Source organism: Egretta garzetta, unplaced genomic scaffold (assembly GCF_000687185.1).
Source record: "Egretta garzetta isolate BGI_Z169 unplaced genomic scaffold, ASM68718v1 scaffold251, whole genome shotgun sequence".
Taxonomy (NCBI): Eukaryota; Metazoa; Chordata; class Aves; order Pelecaniformes; family Ardeidae; genus Egretta; species Egretta garzetta.
The window spans coordinates 4995865-5018651 of NW_009258952.1; the positions used below are offsets into that span (position 1 = coordinate 4995865).

Sequence of the window (22787 nt, forward strand, 5' to 3'; positions counted from 1 at the left end):
TTAGAAATTTAATCATTTTGTGGTGATTGTGTTCAAGTGGGCATTTATTTAGGGGTGAAATGGGGCTGAGCTGTGGTAAACTGGACAAGAACCAAACCATCTCTTATGAGCCAGGAATGGCTGATGTGATTTTCTTCAGATTCCCCCAAATCACTTTTGAGGGGGAAAAAAAAAGTAACTTTTTACTGTGTTTTGTGGGGAAGGGTTTTATGGACTGAATTAATATAGTTGTAGTTATAGCATTAATTGTCAAAGAGAGTGTATTTTCAAAGTTCCCTGCAGATGAATGAATCAAAAGGTACATTTTAGCAAGTCTCCAAGCCAAGCCAATGAGGGAGAATGTAGCAGGTGCTAAAAACTAGAATATAAACCTAGATGATACTGTTCTGTCCTTGAACGTGTTGGCTGCAGAAAGGTTTGCGGTCACTCAGCTTGGGACTGGAATCCCCACAAATGGGCTACTTCTGGGGAGTACAAAAGTCTCATCACTCGTTCAAATTAGAAAAACCGAACAGGAAGCTTTTGAAATTATAACATCAGGCTTCCTGGCATCATTAATGTAAAATGGATTTAAAGGCTATATCAGCAAATTGTTTTTACATAGAATCATAGAATCATTTAGGTTGTATGTAAATGCTTCTATGAAGAAGACCTTACCTCTAAAATCAGGAAAAATTGGGATATCAAAAAATGAAAATATTTGTAGAATAATGTTAGAGAATACTTTTGAAATAAGGCTGTTAAAGGAAATACTGCTTCATCCACATTTGGGGTCAACCCCCCCTATAATTCTATGTATATAACTATGCATCTAGACATACACACCCTCCCCAAGGCATTGGAGACTTCTTTCCCAGCAGGATTGACCAGACTGCAAATATTAGTGAAATTGTTCTAAAATAGTGGTGTACAGGCAGGCCCAGAGGGACCTGTGATCAGCTGATTCACCTTAATAGGAACACTCAAAAGGCAGTGGGAATTTATATTTAAAAATAAGTATTCGTGAAACCCCTTGAAGTAGCTCAAGAGTGACCATGTTGCTGTGTATTACCAATACCTGCTACTGCAAAACAAGCTGTGGAATCGGGCTTTTGGTTCCTGTCCTGGTGCCTTGGGTTGCAGTCAAGTTTACTAGCACTGTACCTGCTCGTTGGTCACATCAGTTTCCGTAAAATGATGTGCGGAATGATGTTGTGCTCTGTCATCACTGAAAGTATTGAAATCGGGCCTTTTGCAGAAGGGTATTTTCATCCTGTGTGTTTGTACTGTGCCATGCTCAGTGGCTGGTACAATAATCTCAAAGCAATGTTTGTCTCTTACCCACAGGGAGTATAAACACCTGTGCAAATGGTTGACAAAGTCCTCGTTATCTCAGTTTCTGTCTCTTCTTGATACTTTTTTTTTTTTTTTCTAATATGAAGTTTGCACTTTTTGACCAATTACCAAACTATTGCCTGATGTTCAAATTACTACAGACTTTTGTTGTGGGTTAACCCTGGTGGGCAGCTTAAGCTTCACACAGCTGCTTGGTCGCTTTCCCCTAGTGGGATCAGGCAAAGAATCAGAAGGGCAAGAGTGAGAAAACACGCGGGTTGAGATAAAGACAAAAGCTGCATGTGCAAGCAAAGCAAATTAGGGGATTCATTCACTGCTTCCCATCAGCAGACAGGTGTTCAGCTATCTCTGGGAAAGCAGGGCTTCATCATGTGTAATGGTTATTTGGGAAGACAGATACTGTAACTCTAACCATCCCCCGTTCCTCCTTTTCCGCTGCTTTTGTTGCTGAGCATAGCGTCATATGGTGTGGGATAGCCCTTTGGTCAGTTGGGGTCAGCTGTCCCGGCTGTGTCCCCTCCCAACTATTTGCCCACTCCCAGCCTACTTGGTGGTGGTGTAGGGCAAGGAGCAGAAAAGACCTTGACGCTGTGTAAGCACTGCTCAGTAATAGCTAAAACATGGGTGTGCTGACAGTGCTGGTTTGGTCACAAATCCAAAACACAGCATCATACAAGCTGCTCTGAAGAAAAATAACTCCATCCCAGCCAAACCCAGTATATCCTCCATCCCTTATTCTATAACATTTGCATCATGCTCAGGTTTCACACTATCCAATAGATCCTCATAACCATCCCGCTCTTGCCGTCCTTTGATATATACACAGATATCCTTCCCTTAGTCTATGAGCCACCCCTTTAAAAAGTCCACAAATGTCCATTGAGTTCATTTAGTTCATGACTTGGGCTGCATCTGTTATGGTAGTTGCTCAGGACAGGAGAGGTGCTGTGTTGTGTGGAGTTATTTGGCACCAAAGCTAGCTCAGGTTGGGTCACTGCTGCACTTGCGTTACTTCTCATGAGGCTTGTCCTCCGTTGTTTTAGGTGGTTCCTGCTTATAGTATTTCCTATAAAATGCAACTCAAATAATGGGTTACAAGAATTAAGAAGTATGTCCATTACACTCTCCTCTCCTTGTCCCTTTGGACTAGGCCACAGGGTTTAACATTACAATGAACTCCTCCCTTTGCCCCTTCTCCAGCATGGGCTTATCCACAGGCCACTGTCCCTTAGGGGTGTACCTGCTCCAGTGGGACCTTACCCATGGGCCACAGTTCCTTCAGGAGTGTACCTGCTCTGGCCTGGACTACTCCACAGTCACATATGTTTCTGGATGTGCCTGCTCCAGTGTGGGCTTATCCACAGTTGCAGTCCCCTGGGCTTGAGTTCCAGCCTGCCCAGTACAGCAGCACAGGAGCAGCAGCAATGCCCTGGCCGCCGGCCAGCCCGTTGCTGTTATCAGTCTGTTCCCAGGCAGAGCAGAATAGGATGATAAGGAGTACAGGAAACAGCAGAAGCAAAAAGCAGCCACTAACGAGCACCGGACTCTAACATACAGAGAAGCAAGCAAGCCCCATGGCAAGCACAGGAGCCTGCCAATTAGTAGCTCAACAGCTGTAAATTTGGTCTAGCATACTCTTGATCAAATCTGTCGTTATCTTGAGCCCCTCATATCCCACATGGGGTGCCAGGAAGGACTGTTACGGGTTATCCCCGGCAGGCAGCTCAGCCCCACCCAGCCACTCACTCACCCTCCCCAGTGGGATGGGGGAGAGAACAGGGAGGATAAATGTACAAAAACTTGTGGGTTGAGATAAAGACAGTTTAATAGGTAAAGCAATGCTGTGCATGCAAGCAAAGCAACACAAGGAATTCATTCACTGCTTCCCGTCAGCAGGCGGGTGTTCAGCCATCTCCAGGAAAGCAGGGCTCCATCATATGTAATGGTTACTTGGGAAGAAAAACACCATCACTCCGAATGTATCCCCCCCTTCCTCCTTCTTCCCCCAGCTTTCTATACTGAGCATGACGTCATATGGTGTGGGATATCCCTTTGGTCAGTTGGGGTCAGCTGTCCCAGCTGTGTCCCCTCTCAACTTCTTGTACACCCCCAGCCTCCTCGCTGGTAGGGTGGGGTGAGAAGCAGAAAAGGCCTTGACTCTGTGTGAGCCCTGCTCAGCAATGCTGTTTTGATGAAAAATCCAAAACAGCACCATACAAGCTGCTATGAAGGAAATTAGCTCTAGCCCAGCCATAAACCAGTACAAGTTCATACACTTCACTGGTGTCTTTACAGTTACGTACCCCTGGGCAGAAGTTCTGGGAGAAATTCTTTTATCCAGGGGAGCTTACTGTCTTTGTGCTCTGAAGAAAACTTACACTTTTTTACCAGGTTATTTGCTACAAAACTTCCCCATTTGTTCAAGACAGCTACTGGTTTTGTTGTAAAGGTAATACAGGGAAAGAAGTTTCCTCCAAGCAAGGCAGGGTCAGTCAGGATTTTATTGATAATTTTAGTGGCACCTGCGATTTGCTCGATGCCAGGCAACCTGTTACCTGAGAGTCCTTGCCTGGCTCTCAGACATTTGTGGGTGTCCTACTACACTGAAAATCAACTTGAAATCAAATGGTTATATTACGTAGGTGAGGGCTTTGACATCTCCAAACCCTAATTTATACATGACTAGCCAAAAGTAAGAAAACATGTTGGGAACATGAAATAGAGGGAGAGACAAAACAGAACAAGCAGATAGCAAGAATTATTCTTGAGAGACCTTCATGTAAAAATCAAAGCACCTGGACTTCATTGCATTCTGTTTTATAAGGTTTTTTAATCAATTAACTTCAGAGAGAGGGTAGGCAGTACCGCACTTGATGGCAGTGACCCAGAGTAGATCTACAAAAAGTGATTTTATTAGTTTCCATTTATTTCAGAAATATTCCTATCTAGTCCATATTATCCTATTTCTGACCTCAAAGGAAGTCAAAATAGTTGTAGTCATTCTGCAAAAAAATAACCATAAGGATCATTCTCATATCAGTTTCTATAACGAAAGATACGTAAGTTTGGAAACCCAGCGTGTTCATTCACAGAGCATACTGCAGGAGGTAATATCTGCTGCAGGAAGAATGTTTCTGAATTAATTTAAAAGTATGCAGAATTAGGAAAACAAATGCAAATCTAGCTACAAGGGACAGTAAATTTTTTGACACGAGGTCTCCAGCTACCTGGCTTCTGGCCAGAGATCTGTCTAAACCAGCCTTCTTCTATTCTGGCCATCGTTACCTCTCTCCCTCTTACAAGGAAGAAAGCCCTTTATTCAAGTGCTGCTGAAGTTTTGCTCTTTTTGACTCCAGAAACAGCCAGGTGCTTCTTTTTTGTTTCCATTTCTAAAAGGAAAGAAGGTAAATGGAGAATCACTGGCTAATGGCGTTGCATGGGTCCCCAGGTGTGGTGTGGATGTCACCTTGGTAACCGTTTAGCTTTTCTCCTTGGCATCTTGCAATTAACCATTAAAATCATCCCACATATCCCTGCACCTAACGTGGTCCATGGAAAAAAAAAGTAAGTTATATTTTCATAAGCAATTTTAGAATTTAGGTGGTTTATGTATGAGGAAGTTTAAAAACTTTCAGGATCTCTCAAAATACTGCAGCCAGCACTAAATGGACTGGGCTGCGCTCCCTGCCAAAATCTTTCTAAGTAAATCCTAACGTGACTTGATAACTTAGCTACGGACCTTGGCTTGGAATACAGCCAAAGCTTTGAAAGACTGGAAGTTTCAGCTGGCAAAAATGTGAAGGTGCGATGATGAATTCATAGCAGACTGGTTTAGCTTTAATTGTAATAAAGCAACTCAGGTCTCAAGCAAAAACCCTTAAAAAGAGAAGGAACAAGAAAAGGTGAAGGAGAAAAAAGACGAGTTACAGTTTATTCCTCTAACTATGACTCAAAGCCAAGGCTTTCAGAGGTTTTTTTGGCTGTCATCTCCTTCAGTTTCATTCAGAATTGGGAGCACAATGAAGCAGAATGATTTTCAGAAGTGAAATTATTATTTCTTGTTTTAGTTAAAGAAGGGTGGTTCTTTCTGCATACTGCCCTATATCTGGCTTAGTGCACAAAACCAGCGTATGCATCAGCATCAGGCTTTTCGGCAAACTCAGGCAGCTGATTTTGTACTTGCAAATTCACAGTGATCCTGTTCCCTTTTCATTAGTGCAGCATTTGAGGCTTTCACATGGGGTTTGTAAACAGAGAATAGCTAATCCTTGCTTTACTTTTCACTCCAGTGACAACCTTCATAATGAGAAAGAGGGTGCACAGAAACGTATTTCCACTGATGCTTCCATCCCAGAGAATGATTTTAAACCTGAAATATTTTCTCTCTCCAAACTAACCAAGTTCCTCTCTCCCTTTAGTTGGTTTTTCAGGATGATACCCGAGACACAGCCTCTTCCACAAATGCTCCATACTGTGCTCATCCTCTGTGTATGTTATTAGAGAAACACAAACTCCCTCACCTCCCACCTTTTTTAGGCCATGTGATGAACACAGGAGATCCCAGGGTTGCCAGTTTTTCATGTTCCCTTTGACTATGAATTATAAAATTGTATTTCATCTCCTCTCCCTGAAAATACAGTATTTACCAGAATAATTATGGGTGGATAGATTACAGGCAGACAAGCTGTTTCTGAAAAAAACATCAGGTATAACTTACATTATTTTGTAGTGCTTTGCGGTGTTTTAATTTCTGAATAGTTAATTTATTATATTTTTATCATTTTTTTCTTATTCATTTTTTGGGGGAAGACTGTATTCGGTGTTTTAGATCACTGTGGTTAACCTACCCTCTGCTATATCTACAAAATAATGCTTATCTGTTATAGAATAGAGAAAATGAACAGGGTAGCAAGGTACTTTTCAACATAAGTGTCATTTTTTGTAGAAAGCTGAGTTCCATCTCCTGATTTCAGCTTCTTTTATCTAACAAACAGGTCTCTTTGCACCCTTGAATGCCAGGCATTAAAAATATGTTTGCTTGCATTGCATGTTTGGTTGCATGGTTGCTTGCCCCGCTGGACCTGTTTGTGAACAGAGAAGGCCTTGTGGGTGACGTGACGGTTGGAGGCTGTCTTGGGCACAGTGATCACAAAATGATAGAGTTTTCAATTCTTGGAGAAGTAAGGAGGGGGATCAACAGAACTGCTACCTTGGACTTCCAGAGGGCAGACTTTGGCCTCTTAAGGAGCCTGGTTGACAGAGTCCCTTGGGAGGCATCCTGAAGGGCAAAGGAGTCCAGGAAGGCTGGACATTCTTCAAGAAGGATGAGCAGGCCATCCCCATGTGCCAAAAGACAAGCCAGTGGAGAAGAAGACCGGCCTGGCTGAACAGAAAGCTTTGACTGGAACTCAGGAAAAAAAGGAGGGTTTATGAGCTTTGGAAGAAGGGGCAGGCCACTCAGGAGGACTACAAGGTTGTCATGAGGTTATGCAGGGAGAAAATTAAAAGGGCCAAAGCCCAATTAGAACTTAATCTGGCTAGACAATAAAAGTGTTTCTATAAATACATCAGCAACAAAGGCAGGGCTAAGGAGAATCTCCATCCTTTAATGGATGTAGGGGGAAAACCTAGTGACAAAGGATGAGGAAAAGGGTGAGGTACTTAATGCCTTCTTTGGCTCAGTCTTTAACAGTAAGACCAGTTGTCCTCTGGGTACCCAGGCCCCCACATAGAAGACATGGACAGGGAGCAGAAGGAAGCCTCCATAATCCAAGGGGAAATGGTTAGCAACCTGTTCCACCACTTAGACACACACAAGTCTATGGGGCTGGATTCTCCTGGAGAAACTGGCTGCTCGTGGCTTGGACAGGTGTCCAAGTTTTTCACTGGGTGAAAAACTGACTGGATGGCCGGGCCAAAGAGTTGTGGTGAATGGAGTTAAATCCGGTTGGCAGCCAGTCACAAGCAGTGTTCCCCAGGGCTCAATGTTGGGGCCAATTCTGTTTAATACCTTTATCAATGATCTGGGCAAGGGGATCGAGTACACCCTCAGTAAGTTTGCAGATGACACCAGGTTGGGTGGGAGTGTTGATCTGCTTGAGGGTAGGGAAGCCCTACAGAGGACCAGATCTGGACAGGCTGGATCGATGGGCCAAGGCCAACTGTATGAGGTTCAACAAGGCCAAGTGCCAGGTCCTGCACTTGGGTCACAACAACCCCATGCAAGGCTATAGGCTTGGGGAAGAGTGGCTGGAAAGCTGCCCGTCAGAAAAGGACTTTGGGGTGTTGGTTGACAGCTGGCTGAATATGAGCCAGCACTGTGCCCAGGTGGCCAAGATGGCCAACAGCATCGTAGCTTCTATCAGGAATACTGTGAGCAGCAGGAGCAGGGAAGCGATCATACTCAGCACTGGTGAGGCTGCACCTGGAACCGCTGTGTTCAGTTTTGGGCTCCTCACTACATGAAAGACATTGAGGTGCTGGAGCATGTCCAGAGAAGGGCAATGAAGCTGGTGAAGGATCAGGAGCACAAAGCTTATGAGAAGCAGCTGAGGAAACTGGGGTTGTTTAGCCTGAAGAAAAGGAGGCTGAGGAGAGACCTGATCGCCCTCTACAACTACCTGACAGGAGGCTGTAGCAAGGTGGGTGTTGGTCTCCTCTCCCAAGTAACAAGCGATAGGACAAGAGGAAACGGCCTCAGCTTGTGCCAGGTGAGGTTTAGATTGGATATTAGGAAAAATTTCTTCACCGAAAGGGTTATCAACATTGGAACAGGCTGCCAAGGGAAGTGGTTGAGTCACCGTCTCTGGAGGTATTTTAAAGATGGGTAGACAAGGTGCTTAGGGACATGGTTTAGTGGTGGACTTGGCAGTGCTATGTTAATGGTTGGACTTATCTTAAAGGTCTTTTCCAACCTAAACGATTCTATGATTCTATGATTCTGTGTGCTCCACAAGAACACTGTCTTTATAAATACATACCTAGATTAAGGTTTAAGAGATAGAAAGTAAACAGTAAGCACTTTGCTGTACTGATTATCCTGTACACTGCTGCGACAGCAGTGGTGTTGGCTAATTTTCTCTCAGTTAGAACCAAACATCACATCCAGATGTAGGATGGGTCTGGGTCTCCCTTGCTTGACTGAGCATAATATACGGCCAAACTTTCCGGATCTCCTGCGTCACTGAAACAGGAGCTCTGAATTCAGAGAATGTCTAAATAGCATGAAAAAAAGGACGTTCAAGCTGCTTCGGCTCAGATGATAAACTTGTTTTGCATTTAGCAGATATTTTATATGTTCTCTTTGGGAACTGTATCACGTAAGTTTTTTTACTCTTATTTGTACTTCACATGTTTTTATAGATGTCAAATATCTGGAACGTAAAATACTACCGCAGTCATTTGTGACAATGCCTTTAGTCTGCTTGTTGTTACCTATTTACGGTACAGTAGTGGCTTATTTCTTAGTCTAAACCCTAGGACTGTATTTTAATGAAGATTTAAGACTATGATACAGCTGCTATTCACACTCTGTAAGAGAGGAGCACGTTGGAATAGCTCAAGATTTACTGCTCAACTGTCAGTCTTTAAGCTACCGAGTGTCTTTACCCTTCCGTGCAGTAGCTGCGGTGGAAACTTGGCCCACTGCTGTGAAGCAGACACAGCGATTAATGAACCTGAGGCGCGCTAATCAAACATATGTTTTCTTGACACAATGATTGTGTTATATATCACATCCGAATGTACAGGCCTTTATCTTTCCTTAATGATCTAGCAAGGGGGCTTTTTAAAATGTGGGTGTTTTTCATGCACTCCTTAGATTTGTTCCACAGGGGGTGACCATTAAAAACATCTGACGGGCATGCAGTTAGCCAGCTCCCTGCTGAGATTAGTAAAATACTATATTTAGTAATCGCACTACATCAAGGAACTCCAGCATTGCAGGAAACAGTTTGATTCAATGCTTTTTTTCTGATTTTTAGAATTTTTTTTTATTGTATGTCTTACTTTTTATCGTATGTCTTATTTTTTCATCTGCGACAATTTTTTTTCATCTTGGTCTTGTTTTTTGTATCTATGCTTCAACTGTTCATAAAAGACTTTGTTCATAGAATGGGATTCCCCCCCCCCTTTTTTGTTTTTTTTTTATTGTACTCCTATTCTACTTCACAAATAAAATATATGGAATTGCAAAGAAGGTAATAAGAATGCAAAATGGTATTCAGAATCTCTCTCATGCTGCTCCATGTCTGAAGAGACTAATCTATTATTTGTTAGGAAAGCTCTGTGGAAAATACAAGGATTCACACTTTTAATACTGGAATACTATACTGTGAAAACTCCTAATACTGGCTTTGAGAAAATGGTCAAAATGAGCAAGTATATTTAATTTATTTTTGCACCAGGAGTATTTCTTCACCAATAAATATGCATGAAACAGAGTTTGAGCTCAAACAAACAGGATTGTTGAATTTTTTTTTTAGTAGATGGCATGACTAACAGTAGATGAGCAACAAAGAGGTAGATGAAAGACCAGTTTGGAAAAGACAAGCATTTCACCAGGAAGCTAAAGGAAGAAAAATGTTTCATGAGACTCTTGTCCAAGTCAAAATTACTATTTTAACATCTGAGTTTTGAGCCCATTCTGGCTTGCTTCTTGCTGTAAATCCAGAGCAACCTATGTAAAATCTTGGAAATTATTCTGTAAATTCAAGACTAAAATGGGTGCTTCCCCTTTAAGGGGCAAATTTAAAGGAATACCATCCTTTGTTCTAACAAAATAGTCCGGGCTTGTCAATCCAGAAGATTTGTGCATTGCTGAACATAATGGCATTTTATTACCTAGTTTATTTCTGTCTAGCATTCTAAGACTCCTGCTGATGCTTTGACTCAGAGTAGTTTTTGTTTGGAAACATGAACTCCAGTGTCACAGATGACTTCTTTCTTTTGGTAATTCATATTATTTTTTTAAGTTAATAAATGTTCAAGAAAGAAAGTGTTTGGCCAGACAGAAGTTGTGTTTCAAACTGTGAACATCTAAGCAGCAGTGTGTGAAACTGGTAGCCTTTATTTTTGCTCCCCTCCGTCTCTTGTTAATGCCCAGTTAGGTCGTTTCTGACAGTAGTTTAGTATATCATAGTTAAACTTAGCTACGATGTAGTAATATAACAGGTCTCTCACCTTCCTCACTTGTGCATCAGTAAATCGTAGCCCTCGTTCATCCAAAAGGACGGATGTTCAGATGTAAGAAGTGCGCACTGAAGATCAGCAGACTACTCCATGCTTGAAGTTAGGACACAGTATTTACAGAATAATTTTTGCAGATTAACTATGGCCATTATCTGAAACGCATATTGATCCAGTGTGTTAAAGTAGCTTATTGCAAGACTAATCCTGCAATATTTGTACAGTTTCTATCAGAACACTTGCACATAGGGAAGGGTATTATAGTAAAGCTAGATTCAAGAGACATCTTTATATAAACACAAGAGAAATGCTTTTGGAGCAGCATCATGGTATAAATAACCTTAAACGTAATTTCTTAGGCAGTCTTATTCAGTGTTATTTAGTTTTTCCTTTATAAAATAACATATAAGGTTGAGAATTTTGGCTATGCCATTCCACATTCAGTTGTAACATTGTAAACATTCATCTTATATCTTCCTTTATGTGAAGCTATAAATGTCCATCAAAATATTTGCATCTCTTCAGTAATTTAAAATATTAAAAACAAGGGCCAAATTTCAACATAGTTGTCAAATGGTTTCAGGCCTTCGCATACATTTCTATATACATACGCCAGTTCGTAGTGCCCCTCCATACATACTCATACCATGCAGCTTGTTCCTGACTGAAGTAATCTCTGGCAAGGATATACGGTTGCATCTCCTGAGAATATCGAACATGAAAGCATGCATGTATGAGTAAATCCATGGCATGTGCTTGTGGAAAAAAATTACTCCTAGAATTTAGTTCACGATTTTGATGCCCAGGATGCGCTTTGTGTTTTACACACAGAGTTTTCTTGCCCTGCCCACACAGCACAAGGGAGCGCTGGGTTTGGGATTCCTGAGCTGGTTATGCCTGAGTTATCCCAGGTACTCCACGTATGTGGTTACCCAGGAGAAAAGCTAGCAGTGCTGTGTGCTTTTACCAACGAATGAGCTGGCTCATTTAGAGTTATTGCCAGGATCTCGTTGTGGTGGCACTGCTCTGTGCTGTGTAGACATACCTTGGAGGAGAATTAACGTGTAAATCGCTCATAGTAGTCTGAGGCTGGAGTCTTGCATTTTACTCAGAAACTTGCACGGCCCTTACTACGGACTTCTCTAGGCTGGCCATTATTTTTTAAGCAGATCCTAATGCTGTTCTATAAAATCTCTGCTTATATGTTATCCAAATAAAACATTCTGAATTTTAATGAGTGAAATTTAATGCTGTTTAATCCTTAAAATGCACTGAGCTAGTTTGTGAGTGTCCCTTAATTACAAAAAATTGAAGCCTGAAAATTAGGTCCTGGACATAGATAGTAGTTATTTTCATAACTCTTTGATTTTTACCTCCATAATCTATGGAAAGGGAAAATGACCAATTGTGATTAAGCCAGAGGCCTTAATGGTGGGTTATAGTCCCAGCACTGCCATTCACTCCTGCCAGTGCCGAGTGAATTTGGGTGACTCATTTAAGGCCTGTCCACAAAGTGTCCTTACCTGCCTAACAGACTTATTGCCAAAATGCACTGTAATTAAGCACTCTTGACTCTTAAGGCACTGAGGAACTTAGTATTATTGTCGTCATGAATCTCGGTAATGGCCACATGAGCACCACTGGAGCACTTGGCCAGCCTTCAGTCACCACTCCTTGATTGCAGATACTGAATCAAGTATTTGCTGTGCCTTCGTGTTCCCCTGCCTTAAATGATAATGGCATTCTTAAATCAGTTTTATAGAAGTTCAGGTTTCTTCCATGCTTAGTCACAATAGCATGGACATGGAAGCTGAAATATTTGCAACATACTGATGGCCGAATATCTAGAAGCATCTGCTGCTATTCAGACTATTTGATAAGTATTCAACTACTACCATGTTTCTCTGAGTGCCTATTTTGGACGTTCTGTTCAGATAGGTTGGTCAACAAAAAAACCCAAACTTTGGATCATAGATCAAATTTGAAGAAGAAATTAATAAAATAGTTTGAGAATGTAGCAGCTGGCCTGATAAATAGCAAAACAGGATTCCTGGGAAATTGCATATACGCATGCCATAGAAGAAATCTGAATGTTTCTGCTGACTGCACAAACCTGTAGACTAGAGAGATTTGATGAAAGGACAAAGTTTTATTCTGTCCCCCTTTCAAAGTCCAGTCTTTTGGGGTTTATATCACTATTCATATCATTATCATAGGAAGTGTTTATTTTGGTTCAACTGAAAAGCCTTAACAGGGCAAGAGATAATTAGAGGACTGTTGTCTAAGAAATTACAAAGTAATGGCCTTGATACATTCAGATGAGGCCAAAAGTGCATCATGAAATTCCTTCAGGAAAGTTAAGCTGAGAAAGATACCAAAATTCTGAATTTATTGCAGTTTCAGCGTGAGATTCTAAAGGGGGTGTGGATCAAATCTGCTATTGCAGATAATAGTGTCATGGAATACTAATCATAATTTTTCCTCTGAATATCTCCTGTTCTTTCAGCTTGTTAACCTTGCTTCATTCCAGTGGACACTAGTGAAGTATAACCTTATTCATATTATTCTCATTAAAAATAAGCGTACAAACATGCTATGCAGTCCAGAAAGTGCCATTTTTCCATTTCTCCATGTGTGCTCTAAGACACATACTTTTCTTGGTCACCAGGTTTTGCCCCTTTTGCTCTGTCGTGTTTGCAGTACAGAGTCGTCATCTTGAGCTTTTCTACCCCGTTTCTTCACACTGCATTCCCAGCAACACATACTCAGCAGAATATCTAGCTTGCAACCAGACACCGCAGTTGTGGAAGCTTGTTAAGTCCTTGTCATAACAGTAGTCCCTGACATTTAAGGAACTTCAGTTTATATTTGCAAGCCAAATTTCATACCTTCATACGTCTTTCGATTAATCAAAGTTAAACCATTGTATGTGTAAAGGGGCCTCTTTTGGTTTCTAAGTAAGTAGTATGGCTTTTCTGGCAGAGAGCCACAAGCAATTTAGTAGGCACATATTGTGGGGGTTGAGAGAGGAAGAGAGACAGTGCTAATCTAGAACGCTTTAAGAAGGGCTGAGTGAAACCAATATTTCTATACGCAGTGCAAGAATTGCACATTCTGTATCTTACTCTTGGCCACAGCAAAACTATTTTGATGTGTCATATGTAAAGTAATTCTGAAATACAGCACTGACTTGGTTTTCCTCTCACTCAGCCAGTTTTGCACTGGTTTTGCTTCAGCTGAAGTATTCCCAATTTGCACCTGTGGCAAAGAAGAGTTAGGCACAGGGGATTTAATACGCGCAGTGTGCAAGTGTCATATACGTTACTAAATCATTTCCACAGGAAAAACTCTAATATGGTTCCTAGTTGTCTTCAGAAATAATAAAGTTTAATTTTGTGGCCTAAATGTCAAGATGAGGCTTCATCATGTAACTTTTGCCTGAGAGGTATACAGCTGTAAATAGATACTAACATAAAAGGTCTGTCTCCAGCAGAGCTGATCTCTCTTTCCATTTCTGACAGGGGTCACATAGCCAATGTAAATTACCACCATAAACTAAATTCCACCTCTCCTGTAGAACAAAGTGCTTGATGTGCCTGCCTAGAAGCCAGGAGTTATGCAGAGAACTGTAATATTTCAACAATTCAGCATGAGTGGCAACCTGTTCTTAATAATGGAACACTGGCAACATTTAACTTAATTTTGTCTCAACATATTAAAATCTACCCTTTCTTTAGGGGATTTAAGGACTATCTGATGGGAACCTGAAGACAAGGAGAATAATTCAAGTAGAAGCACTACCTTCCTCAGTATTTCATGCAAGATTCAGGTTCAACATGCACTTCTTGAAATCAGTAGGGAATGAGTTACTCTTAGAAAAGGATAGCAGAGACATCTCAAGAAGAATGTGAATTCTTCTCCATTTTATCTGTCATTTTGAGTTAATTACAAAATCAAATTCAAATATACAACATTACGTAGCCATGTCAAAAAAGTTAGTGGATTTTATTAGAAATAGCATTACAATTGAAAAATTAAAACTATTATTGCCAAGTTTTTGGAGGTATAATGATTTACATGGATGTTTTATAACTAAGCCACAGAATGCTGTTAAAAATTACATCGAGGCTGGAAATGATAACTTGAAACTAGATTCTTATAATTGTATAGACAGAACTTCTTGAATTCAGTCTCAAAGGTCTCAGAAACTGAAGAACACAGCACTTTAAAAAGTATCTGACAGATATAGAACAGAAAATTTGGCCCCAGTTCAATATGTGACTACCTAGAATATTTTACCCACTCCTTGTTTTATATTAAAGATGAATTCAATGTAAATGTATGGAATTCTTCTTAAAAAACTTGTTGAAAAGGGACAGTATTTTAGCATGACTCCCTTGTACAAACCTGGTGTTTAGCAGATTACGTATGTTATTCTGTTATAGGTACACTACAGTGATAGACAAAATGGCAAAGAGTGTATGACCTGTTTGACACTGTCTCCTGTGCAGATGACTTTCCAAGGTATCGGAAGCTCCATTGAAGCCAGCCATGACCAGGTATAATACCTTCACCCCACACTCTTGTAATTTTATTAATATCTAGTAAGCCCAGAATGTCAGCATTAGTAAATTTTAAATTTCGACACATCTTGTGATTTTCATATGGCATGTTCTTGTCACTGGGATTTGCCTATCTTGCCATAGTAAAATCCTGATTAGATCTAAAGAGTGACCCAAAAAGGAGACAAAACTATGTTGCCTTTTATGTATTTTTAAGACATATTAGGAAAGCCTGAAGAGCTTGCTTTGGTTGTAAAGTCAGATGTAAGGTTTCTGCAAAGGTTTTGTTTAATTTTGTGTATGTATCAGGTCTTGTCTATCCTATTTTTACTAGAAGGTTATGGGTAGCTGGAAAAGCAGAGAGATGAAGCCGTCATCTCTAGCCTTCATCTGTCACAAGAAACTGGCATTTGAGAAGGGAAAGGGATTTTTAACCAGGCTGTGTAAAACTCCCATTTTGTTCGGCTGTTCTTAAAAAGTTTAATTCAAGCTTCTGGCAAAAAGCCAGAAGAAAAAAAATAAATCTCCATGTTAATCACTCATCACCCTGCTGCTCCAGATAGGAACTAGGGAGGACTTCCATTGTAGTCTTCTTGTCCTCCAACACTCTTATGTGTAAAAGCAAGACAAGACTTTGATACTCCAAAAGTTTTAAAAGCAAAAAGGAAACAAGTAGAAGAAAATTGTAAACCAAACCTTGCACCTTCCAGATCTTCAGTAGATTGGAAAAAATGCCATTTTTATTTGCCATCACAGGCCATCTTTAAATTGTACTGTGTTCACATTTACCATACATTTTATCGGACTCTATGTACAATTCTCTAAGGAAAGAGGAAAAATCACCTTAAGAATTATCAGAATTAGTTACTTTTGGGGAAAAGGTTCAGGCACTCTTAGCCATATTTTTGGTTGGTGGCTTTTTTTATTGGAAGTTTCCAAGTTAGTTGTTAACATAACCTAAGCCCATTCATTGTTTATATGGTAACACGAGGATACTTCCTGTCCTTAAGTGTTTGGTGTTTTACAGTAATGGAGAGCTGTGGTAAGTCAGAACGTACTTCGACAGACGTAATCCATTCAATTCTCATTTCAGCCAGCAACTTGTTTATGCTGTTCTAAAGTCGCTCCGTTGTTCTTTCAATAAAGATCGCCTTTTAAAATTTAGTTATAACTCAAATACAATATTTAGACATTTCGATGAATTTAAGGTGGTCCCTGTCAATTTGCTAACAACTACATTCTGGGCTACCAGCCAGCTTGGCCTTTGTCTTAGCATTTATTTAGGCTAGAGTAAGATATGTAAAGAGAAAAAAGACTTTGTGAGCAAAAAGCACATTTAAGCCATCTGAATAATTATATATTTAAGATGTCTAAATGAAAAAGTGTTATTGAGCCTGCAAAATCAAGCACCTAGAAAGTAGGAAATTCCAGATTATGGGCAGCATTAGTTTGATCCCGAGTGTACCCATTCAGTGCTCCAAACAGGACATTCTTCTGGGAGGAAAAAAAAATGCATAAATTCACATAGATAAAGATTGTATCACAGCATGTGCACAAACAGGCAGAATTAAGTTGACTTGGGCCGTTATGTAGGTAGAATTTCCTAATCTTTCTTCAATTTGAAGTTTAGAAAATACTCATTATTGGGTTTAGTCATGTAATTTTCCACAGGTTTAATAAGAAGAAAAGTGTTTTCTCATTGCATGATGGGGTGGTTTGTCCATACTGAACCCAAATCACCTGTGCAACCATTTCATCTGAGCTGAGAGCAAAAGAAAATAATCATCTAAAAGCCAAGTGCTAACCAGCGGGTCACAAAATAGATCCACATACTGGACAGGATTCACAAATTTCTGCTCATCCCCTTCCTAAATATAAAAAAAAATCCACTTTCTGGGGAAGAGAGATGCTACTGACTGCTTGTGTTTGGTGTGGGAGCTGGAAGGACTGGACTGAAGCATTACTTGCCATCGCCTAAATAAATGGAGAAAACTGAATCATTAGCAAACAAACAGAAAGCACATCAAGTGTTTGTCAGGCACTGGGATGGATTAATTAACTAATGACAAAATTAGAGCTCTTAATGGACTAAGTAAATAAAAAAATTCCCTTTTCTTTCTTGTTCCTGTATGATTGGTATGACTTTTCTTGGTTTTCTACAATTTACCTCACAGCAGGTTTATTTGATACTGTTATTCTTCTTATAAAAATAGAAGACAGAACTGCTGTACCTTTGTTAAGCTGAATTATCCACATTTTAAAGTTTTAAAATAAATAAGTGCAAGATAGCCATAGGCTATAACACTTAAATTCTAGAAAATCTTCTTTAACTTATGTAATCTATTACTTTTAAATTATTTCTTTTGTCTTGTATGGTAATTAGGAAGGACTGGTCACCCAAAAGCCTGTGATTTCAATGGAGGCATGTTGATTTGTGTCAGCTATGAGGCCTGACGTAGCCTGACTTCAGGATCTGCTTATGTCTGTGTTTGTGAAGATAATTTTTCTCATGGTCATTCTAAAATACACATTTTATAATTTCCAGGTCTTTTTTTAATGGACAACTGTCTGAATGAGACTCTGGAATAGTTTATTTCTGGGAAACTGATAGAATCTGTTGTGTGAGAATATCTAATAAAAAAGCTGTATACCAGATTTGTCGCTATAATGTGGCAGAAAAACCACAGCTGACCACATACCTTGATCAAAAAAAGAAACAGAAATGAAAATAATACCACCAAAACCCCCCAAAACCCCCAGGTTCCCAATGGCATCTGCGGCACTAGAGCCTACCTTTTAGAGTGGACTTGTCTTTTGTATATATCTCTCTACTCACATCCAGTGGGAGATTTGTTACCCAGCAGATACCAGTGTGGTTACAATCCTACACAAGTATATTATCTTGCTTTTTCAAATAAGCCAAGACTTGACACGGCGGTTTTTCAAGTCACTTGCTCTTTTCCTATACTCTGTAGGGAGTTTTTATTCTTTAGATTGGTTTAGCTTGTGATTTTAATGAGTTTAAATTTTTTCGCCACATACTTCATTTGAGCAATTTCAGATTAAAATAAACATTCCATACTGGTACACTAATTAGTGTGTATTTCAAGTGTCTGATTAACAAGGCATATCTCATTTGCTCATGAGGCAGTATTGTGGAAGTAATTGCTAGTCTTTCATTTTTCTTTTGTCACACAGTAAAACAGGGACACATTCCTAAAGTACCACTGCAGTCATGTTTTGTTGGGTTTTGCATTCAGGTATGCCAATGTCTTTAGTAGAAATTTAATGGGGTTTAGAATATTTTTTTCCTGAATTATTTCTTTTTCTCTTTTCTGTTTCCCAGTATCTGACTATAACTATAAATTTCTCTTTCTTTAATGGCCACTATTCTTTTTTTTTTTTTTTTTTTTTGTAAATTTTTTTAGCTACAAGCAGTTTTTAGTTAGAATGATCACCACTTTCTAGTGGTTTTCTCAAGCAATCATGAGTTTGTCCTTAATGGCAATGAAAAGGTTTCATTATTTTTTCTACCTTGCTGTGGGACTGGAGACCACCCATTCTCAGGACTTAAGATGGACTTTAGGCATACAATGTGAAGCTGAGGAATGAATTGAATATGGGTGATATAAAGAAACAGAAAGAAAGCCCAGGTAGTCATTGTAATTGTGTCACTAAGAAAATTCAAGTTACGAGGGGTGGAAGACAGAGAAAGGAAAAATTCAAAGATAGGAGGCTATACATACAAAAATAGGTGGAACAGAGCATAAAACTAACAAAGTGCAGGGAGATGGGGCAGTGAATGTCTTAAGGCCACGGAAGTGGGATAAAGAGAGGAAGTTAGAGGTAAGTGGAAGAGGGTGCTCAAAAACCCCGCCAAAATGAATAAAGACATCTTCTTGACTGCTTAGTCTGAAAGTCTTAGAGAGTTCTGCCTGATTAGCTTCTCAAAGTATTGAACACTGAATTGCTTGTTACCAATACAAATACGTATCTTTCAGCTTTAGAGAACTGGGTTATATGAAGAGCTCTTTGAATTCTTGAGCACAGATGTACCAAGAACTTTTAGTTAGAAGATGTGATGCTATCAGAGCAAACTAGTGAAGGGAATAAAGATTTCTGTTTCCCCTGAAGACTTCTAGTCAATACCAGCGAGTTGTTAAGAGACATACTTCACTTAACACAAATTATTGGGCTCGCTATAATGGTAGCTAGGTGAAATTTGACAGTCTGTGTCATACAAGATGGCCTGTGACATAGTTTTAATCTAAGAAGTGACATGTCTACTTCTGCTGCATCTCGAACAAGACAGTGTCAAACTCAGCTTCCATGTTTGCATGTATATTTTTGAAACTTGCAATTTTACCATCCTTAGTGGCTTTGTAATAATTGCTGGTTTTCTGAATGCTTCAGCTCTAAGTGACTGTAGAGCTCTGCTTCAGAGGTATCATGCCCCTGTTGTATCATAGCTATGAACAAAACCCTGGAAAAAACAGCAGGCAAATTGAAAGTATGGACATTCATTTTTTAACAAAATTATCTTAAAGTCAGTCCTGGTGATGAGAAAAAACAGTTTGGGCCCCTTCTGAGATTTTTGAATGCTTGCCATGGAATACTCTGCCTGGACAACTGAATTTTTAACCCCCAGTAGCTTGATGTTCATTGGGGGGTGACCACTTCTCTACTTACATTTCAGGAGACAGATCAAAGACCAGTGCATTTTCTTAAAGTCTCATTACTTTAATACTTTGTGATGATTTTGGATGTTTTAACATATGTGTGGTTTCTGGAGCTAGCAATACTGCCCATTTGCTTATTACTGACTTCTGCTGCTTACTTCATCCAGTAGTCCCAATGACTTGTGCAGTTAAAGTCATGACAAAGAGTCTTTTATACTTATATTTTTAGTCCATGCTTTCTTAATCCCATCCATTATATGTGTTGTATATCAGGCCATGTTTTTAGAAATTTTCTACACTTTACAATGCATAAAATAGAATACCTTTATTTTCTATGACAGCTAACAATTGCCTAATGTTATATTTATTCTACCACTTTTATTTTCAAATATAAAAATAGCTGGAAAGACAATAAGCAGGGGCAGAAATTGCAGAAGTGAAAGAGCTACCGATGACACAGACTTGATCAGAGAATTCAGCAGGGAGGACTCTGTAAGAAAAGCAAAAGCCAAAAAAACCTAATGGTGCAGTCAGTGAGTATGCAGAGGATGAGAATTTGTCCAATGCTGTAACCAAGATGAATGGGTTTGGGTTTTTTTGTTAAGATCCCTTTCCACATCAGAAGAAAAGATTATTTATTGGACACTGCATGAATTCCTGTTTAAAATGAATTTTGTTCTAAGGTGAAACCAGTAATTTCTAGATGTTCAGATTTACTTCACAGTGGGCGTTTGTGTCCTGGACATAGCCAAAATATTAGAAAATGTTAGGATTTTCTTTAAAAAAGACGTGTATTCCTTTTTTTGGCTGATGTTATGTGCTTCATTTGTCAGCTCATTTCTACTTGATTTACTGTAAATGCAGATCTAATTTTTTTGGGGTGGCTTCTTCAATAAAATGCAAAAACTTTAGTTTGACTGAGTAAAAATCTTCTAGCAGTTTTCCTAAATCTTGGAGATTCCTTCACAGCCCCTTCAGCATCAGGACTCCTACCTGATCTTGTCAAAACCTCTTACACAACTAGGTCTCCTTCTCCTGCCCGTGTGATCTGGCTGGCTGCTGCCTTCTCCTTGACGACTCCGTAACCTTCAGGGTGGGTCAGGCATGGCCACAGCTGAGTGCTTGGTGCTCCAAAAGAGACAGTTAATGTGGGACGGAAATATAAACTGCTTTTGATATATAGCACCACGCTTCACTCTTGTAGTGTGAGGAAAGTTGCACCTCTTAGGTTGACATTGCAGTCAGGAGTCCTCCCATCAGGTTTTAGTTAGGCTCACTAGGTTGTTGTCTGATATTTGGTACTTTTTCGTCCTCTGCTGTGCTCCCCACGGCTGTGTGTGGAAGCGCTGGTACATTCTCTCCGTATTCTTCATCTTCTGTTTCGCATTATCTCAGTCTGGATGTACGTGACAGAACATTTGCTTTTCCCTGGCAGCTGCTGAAGTTTTCCTTGATGAGCCCGAGATCAAACGTTTGTATTTGTTCAGGATGTGTAATCTTTCATTTTCAAAAAGCGAGTTACTAATTAATCGCCGAATGGGAACAGCATGTAAACCAAGGCAGGGCTATCTCCCTGCCAGACCCTTTCAGTGCTCTCATTCAGGGCTTACTGAGTAGCTTCACAATGTGCCTGCCTCTTGCTGAAGATGCCGAATAGGAGTTTTCAGTGCTCTGTGTATGTGTGTTTGTTTACACAGTAATGTCAGCAGGGTATGAAATGCTACTGTTGCAGTTTCTGGGTATCTTACATGCTTGGCATGTAAATGATGAAAAACAAAGACCGTGTATGTTTTGGGGACTGTTTCTTCCTCTGTTAGAAAAAAAATGGTGAAATATCCTGATGACAACTATAAGTGAGGTTTCATAGGAGTAGTGAAGTTCACAGAGTCACGGAATGGCTGAGGTGGGAAGGGACCTCTGGAGCTCAGCCGGTCCAACCCCTCTGTTCAAGCAGGGCCACCTAGAGGAGGCTGCCCAGGACTGTGTCCAGGCAGCTTTTGAATATCTTCAAGGTGGGAGACTCTACCTTGGTGTCCTGATTTTGGCTGAGAGAGATAGAGTTAATTTTCATTCTAGTAGCTGGCATAGTGCTGTGTTTTGGGTTTAGGATGAGAATAATCTTGATAACACACTGATGATTTAGTTGTTGCTAAGCAGTCAAGGACTTTCCAGCTTCTCATACTGGCCTGCCGACAAGAAGGCTGGAAGTGTGGAAGAAGCTGGGAGGGGACACAGCCAGGACAGCTGACCCAACCTGGCCAAAGGGCTACTCCAGACCATATGATGTCATGCTCAGCATGTAAACGGGGAGGGGGAGCTGGCCAGGGCTGCTTGGGGACAGGCTGGGCATTCGTCGATTGGTGATGTGCAATTGTTTTTCCTTTCCATCACTTGTCTTTCTTGGGTTTTATTTCTCTCTCTTTTTGTTATTTTCCTTTTCATTATAATTTAATAATAATAATAGTAATAATAATAAATTATTTATTTACTTACTTATTTATTTCAATTATTAAGCTGTTCTTGTCTCAACCCACAAGTTTTCTTGTTTGCTCTTCCACTCTCCCCCATCCCACCGGGCAGGAAGAGGGTGAGGAAGCGGCTGTGTGGTGCTCAGCTGCTGGCTGGGGCTAAACCGTGACACTTGGTTGTTCCTTCCCATTGACTTCATCTCCAGTCCTGGCTGCTTCATAAACCAGTGAGAAACTAACTCAGGTTTTTAGCCAGCAAAGTGAGTTGAACTGGCCCACTGGGGCTTAGATGAGTACCAGAGCCGAAACAAGGGAGACATCAGGACTGCCTAGCCAAGAGAAGAGGAGGGGAAGCCATCCCCTTCCACAGCAGCAAGCTCTTAGATCAGCTCACCCACCTTGTAAAATGTCACTTGAAGAGGATGAGACAAAAATTAACTGTACAGAAAAGTGATTTTCTTGTAGAAATGTTTGTTTTGTTTAGTACCCTTAAACCTGTTCACTGTGCAGCAGCATGGTTTGGCATAAAGAAGAGAACAGGAATGCACACAGAAGGA

General features: G+C 40.2%; 1 protein-coding gene across 2 annotated transcripts in view; it reads left to right on the forward strand.

Annotated features, from left to right (window-relative positions):
• The window catches only part of STAU2 (staufen double-stranded RNA binding protein 2), a 174140-nt gene that overhangs the window by 95567 nt on the left and 55786 nt on the right, over positions 1-22787 (forward strand). For both annotated transcript variants that reach the window (XM_035890092.1, XM_009634492.2), the window contains exon 13: positions 14967-15080. In XM_035890092.1, the coding sequence (XP_035745985.1) occupies positions 14967-15080 (114 nt within the window). The remainder of the gene's footprint in view (positions 1-14966; positions 15081-22787) is intronic.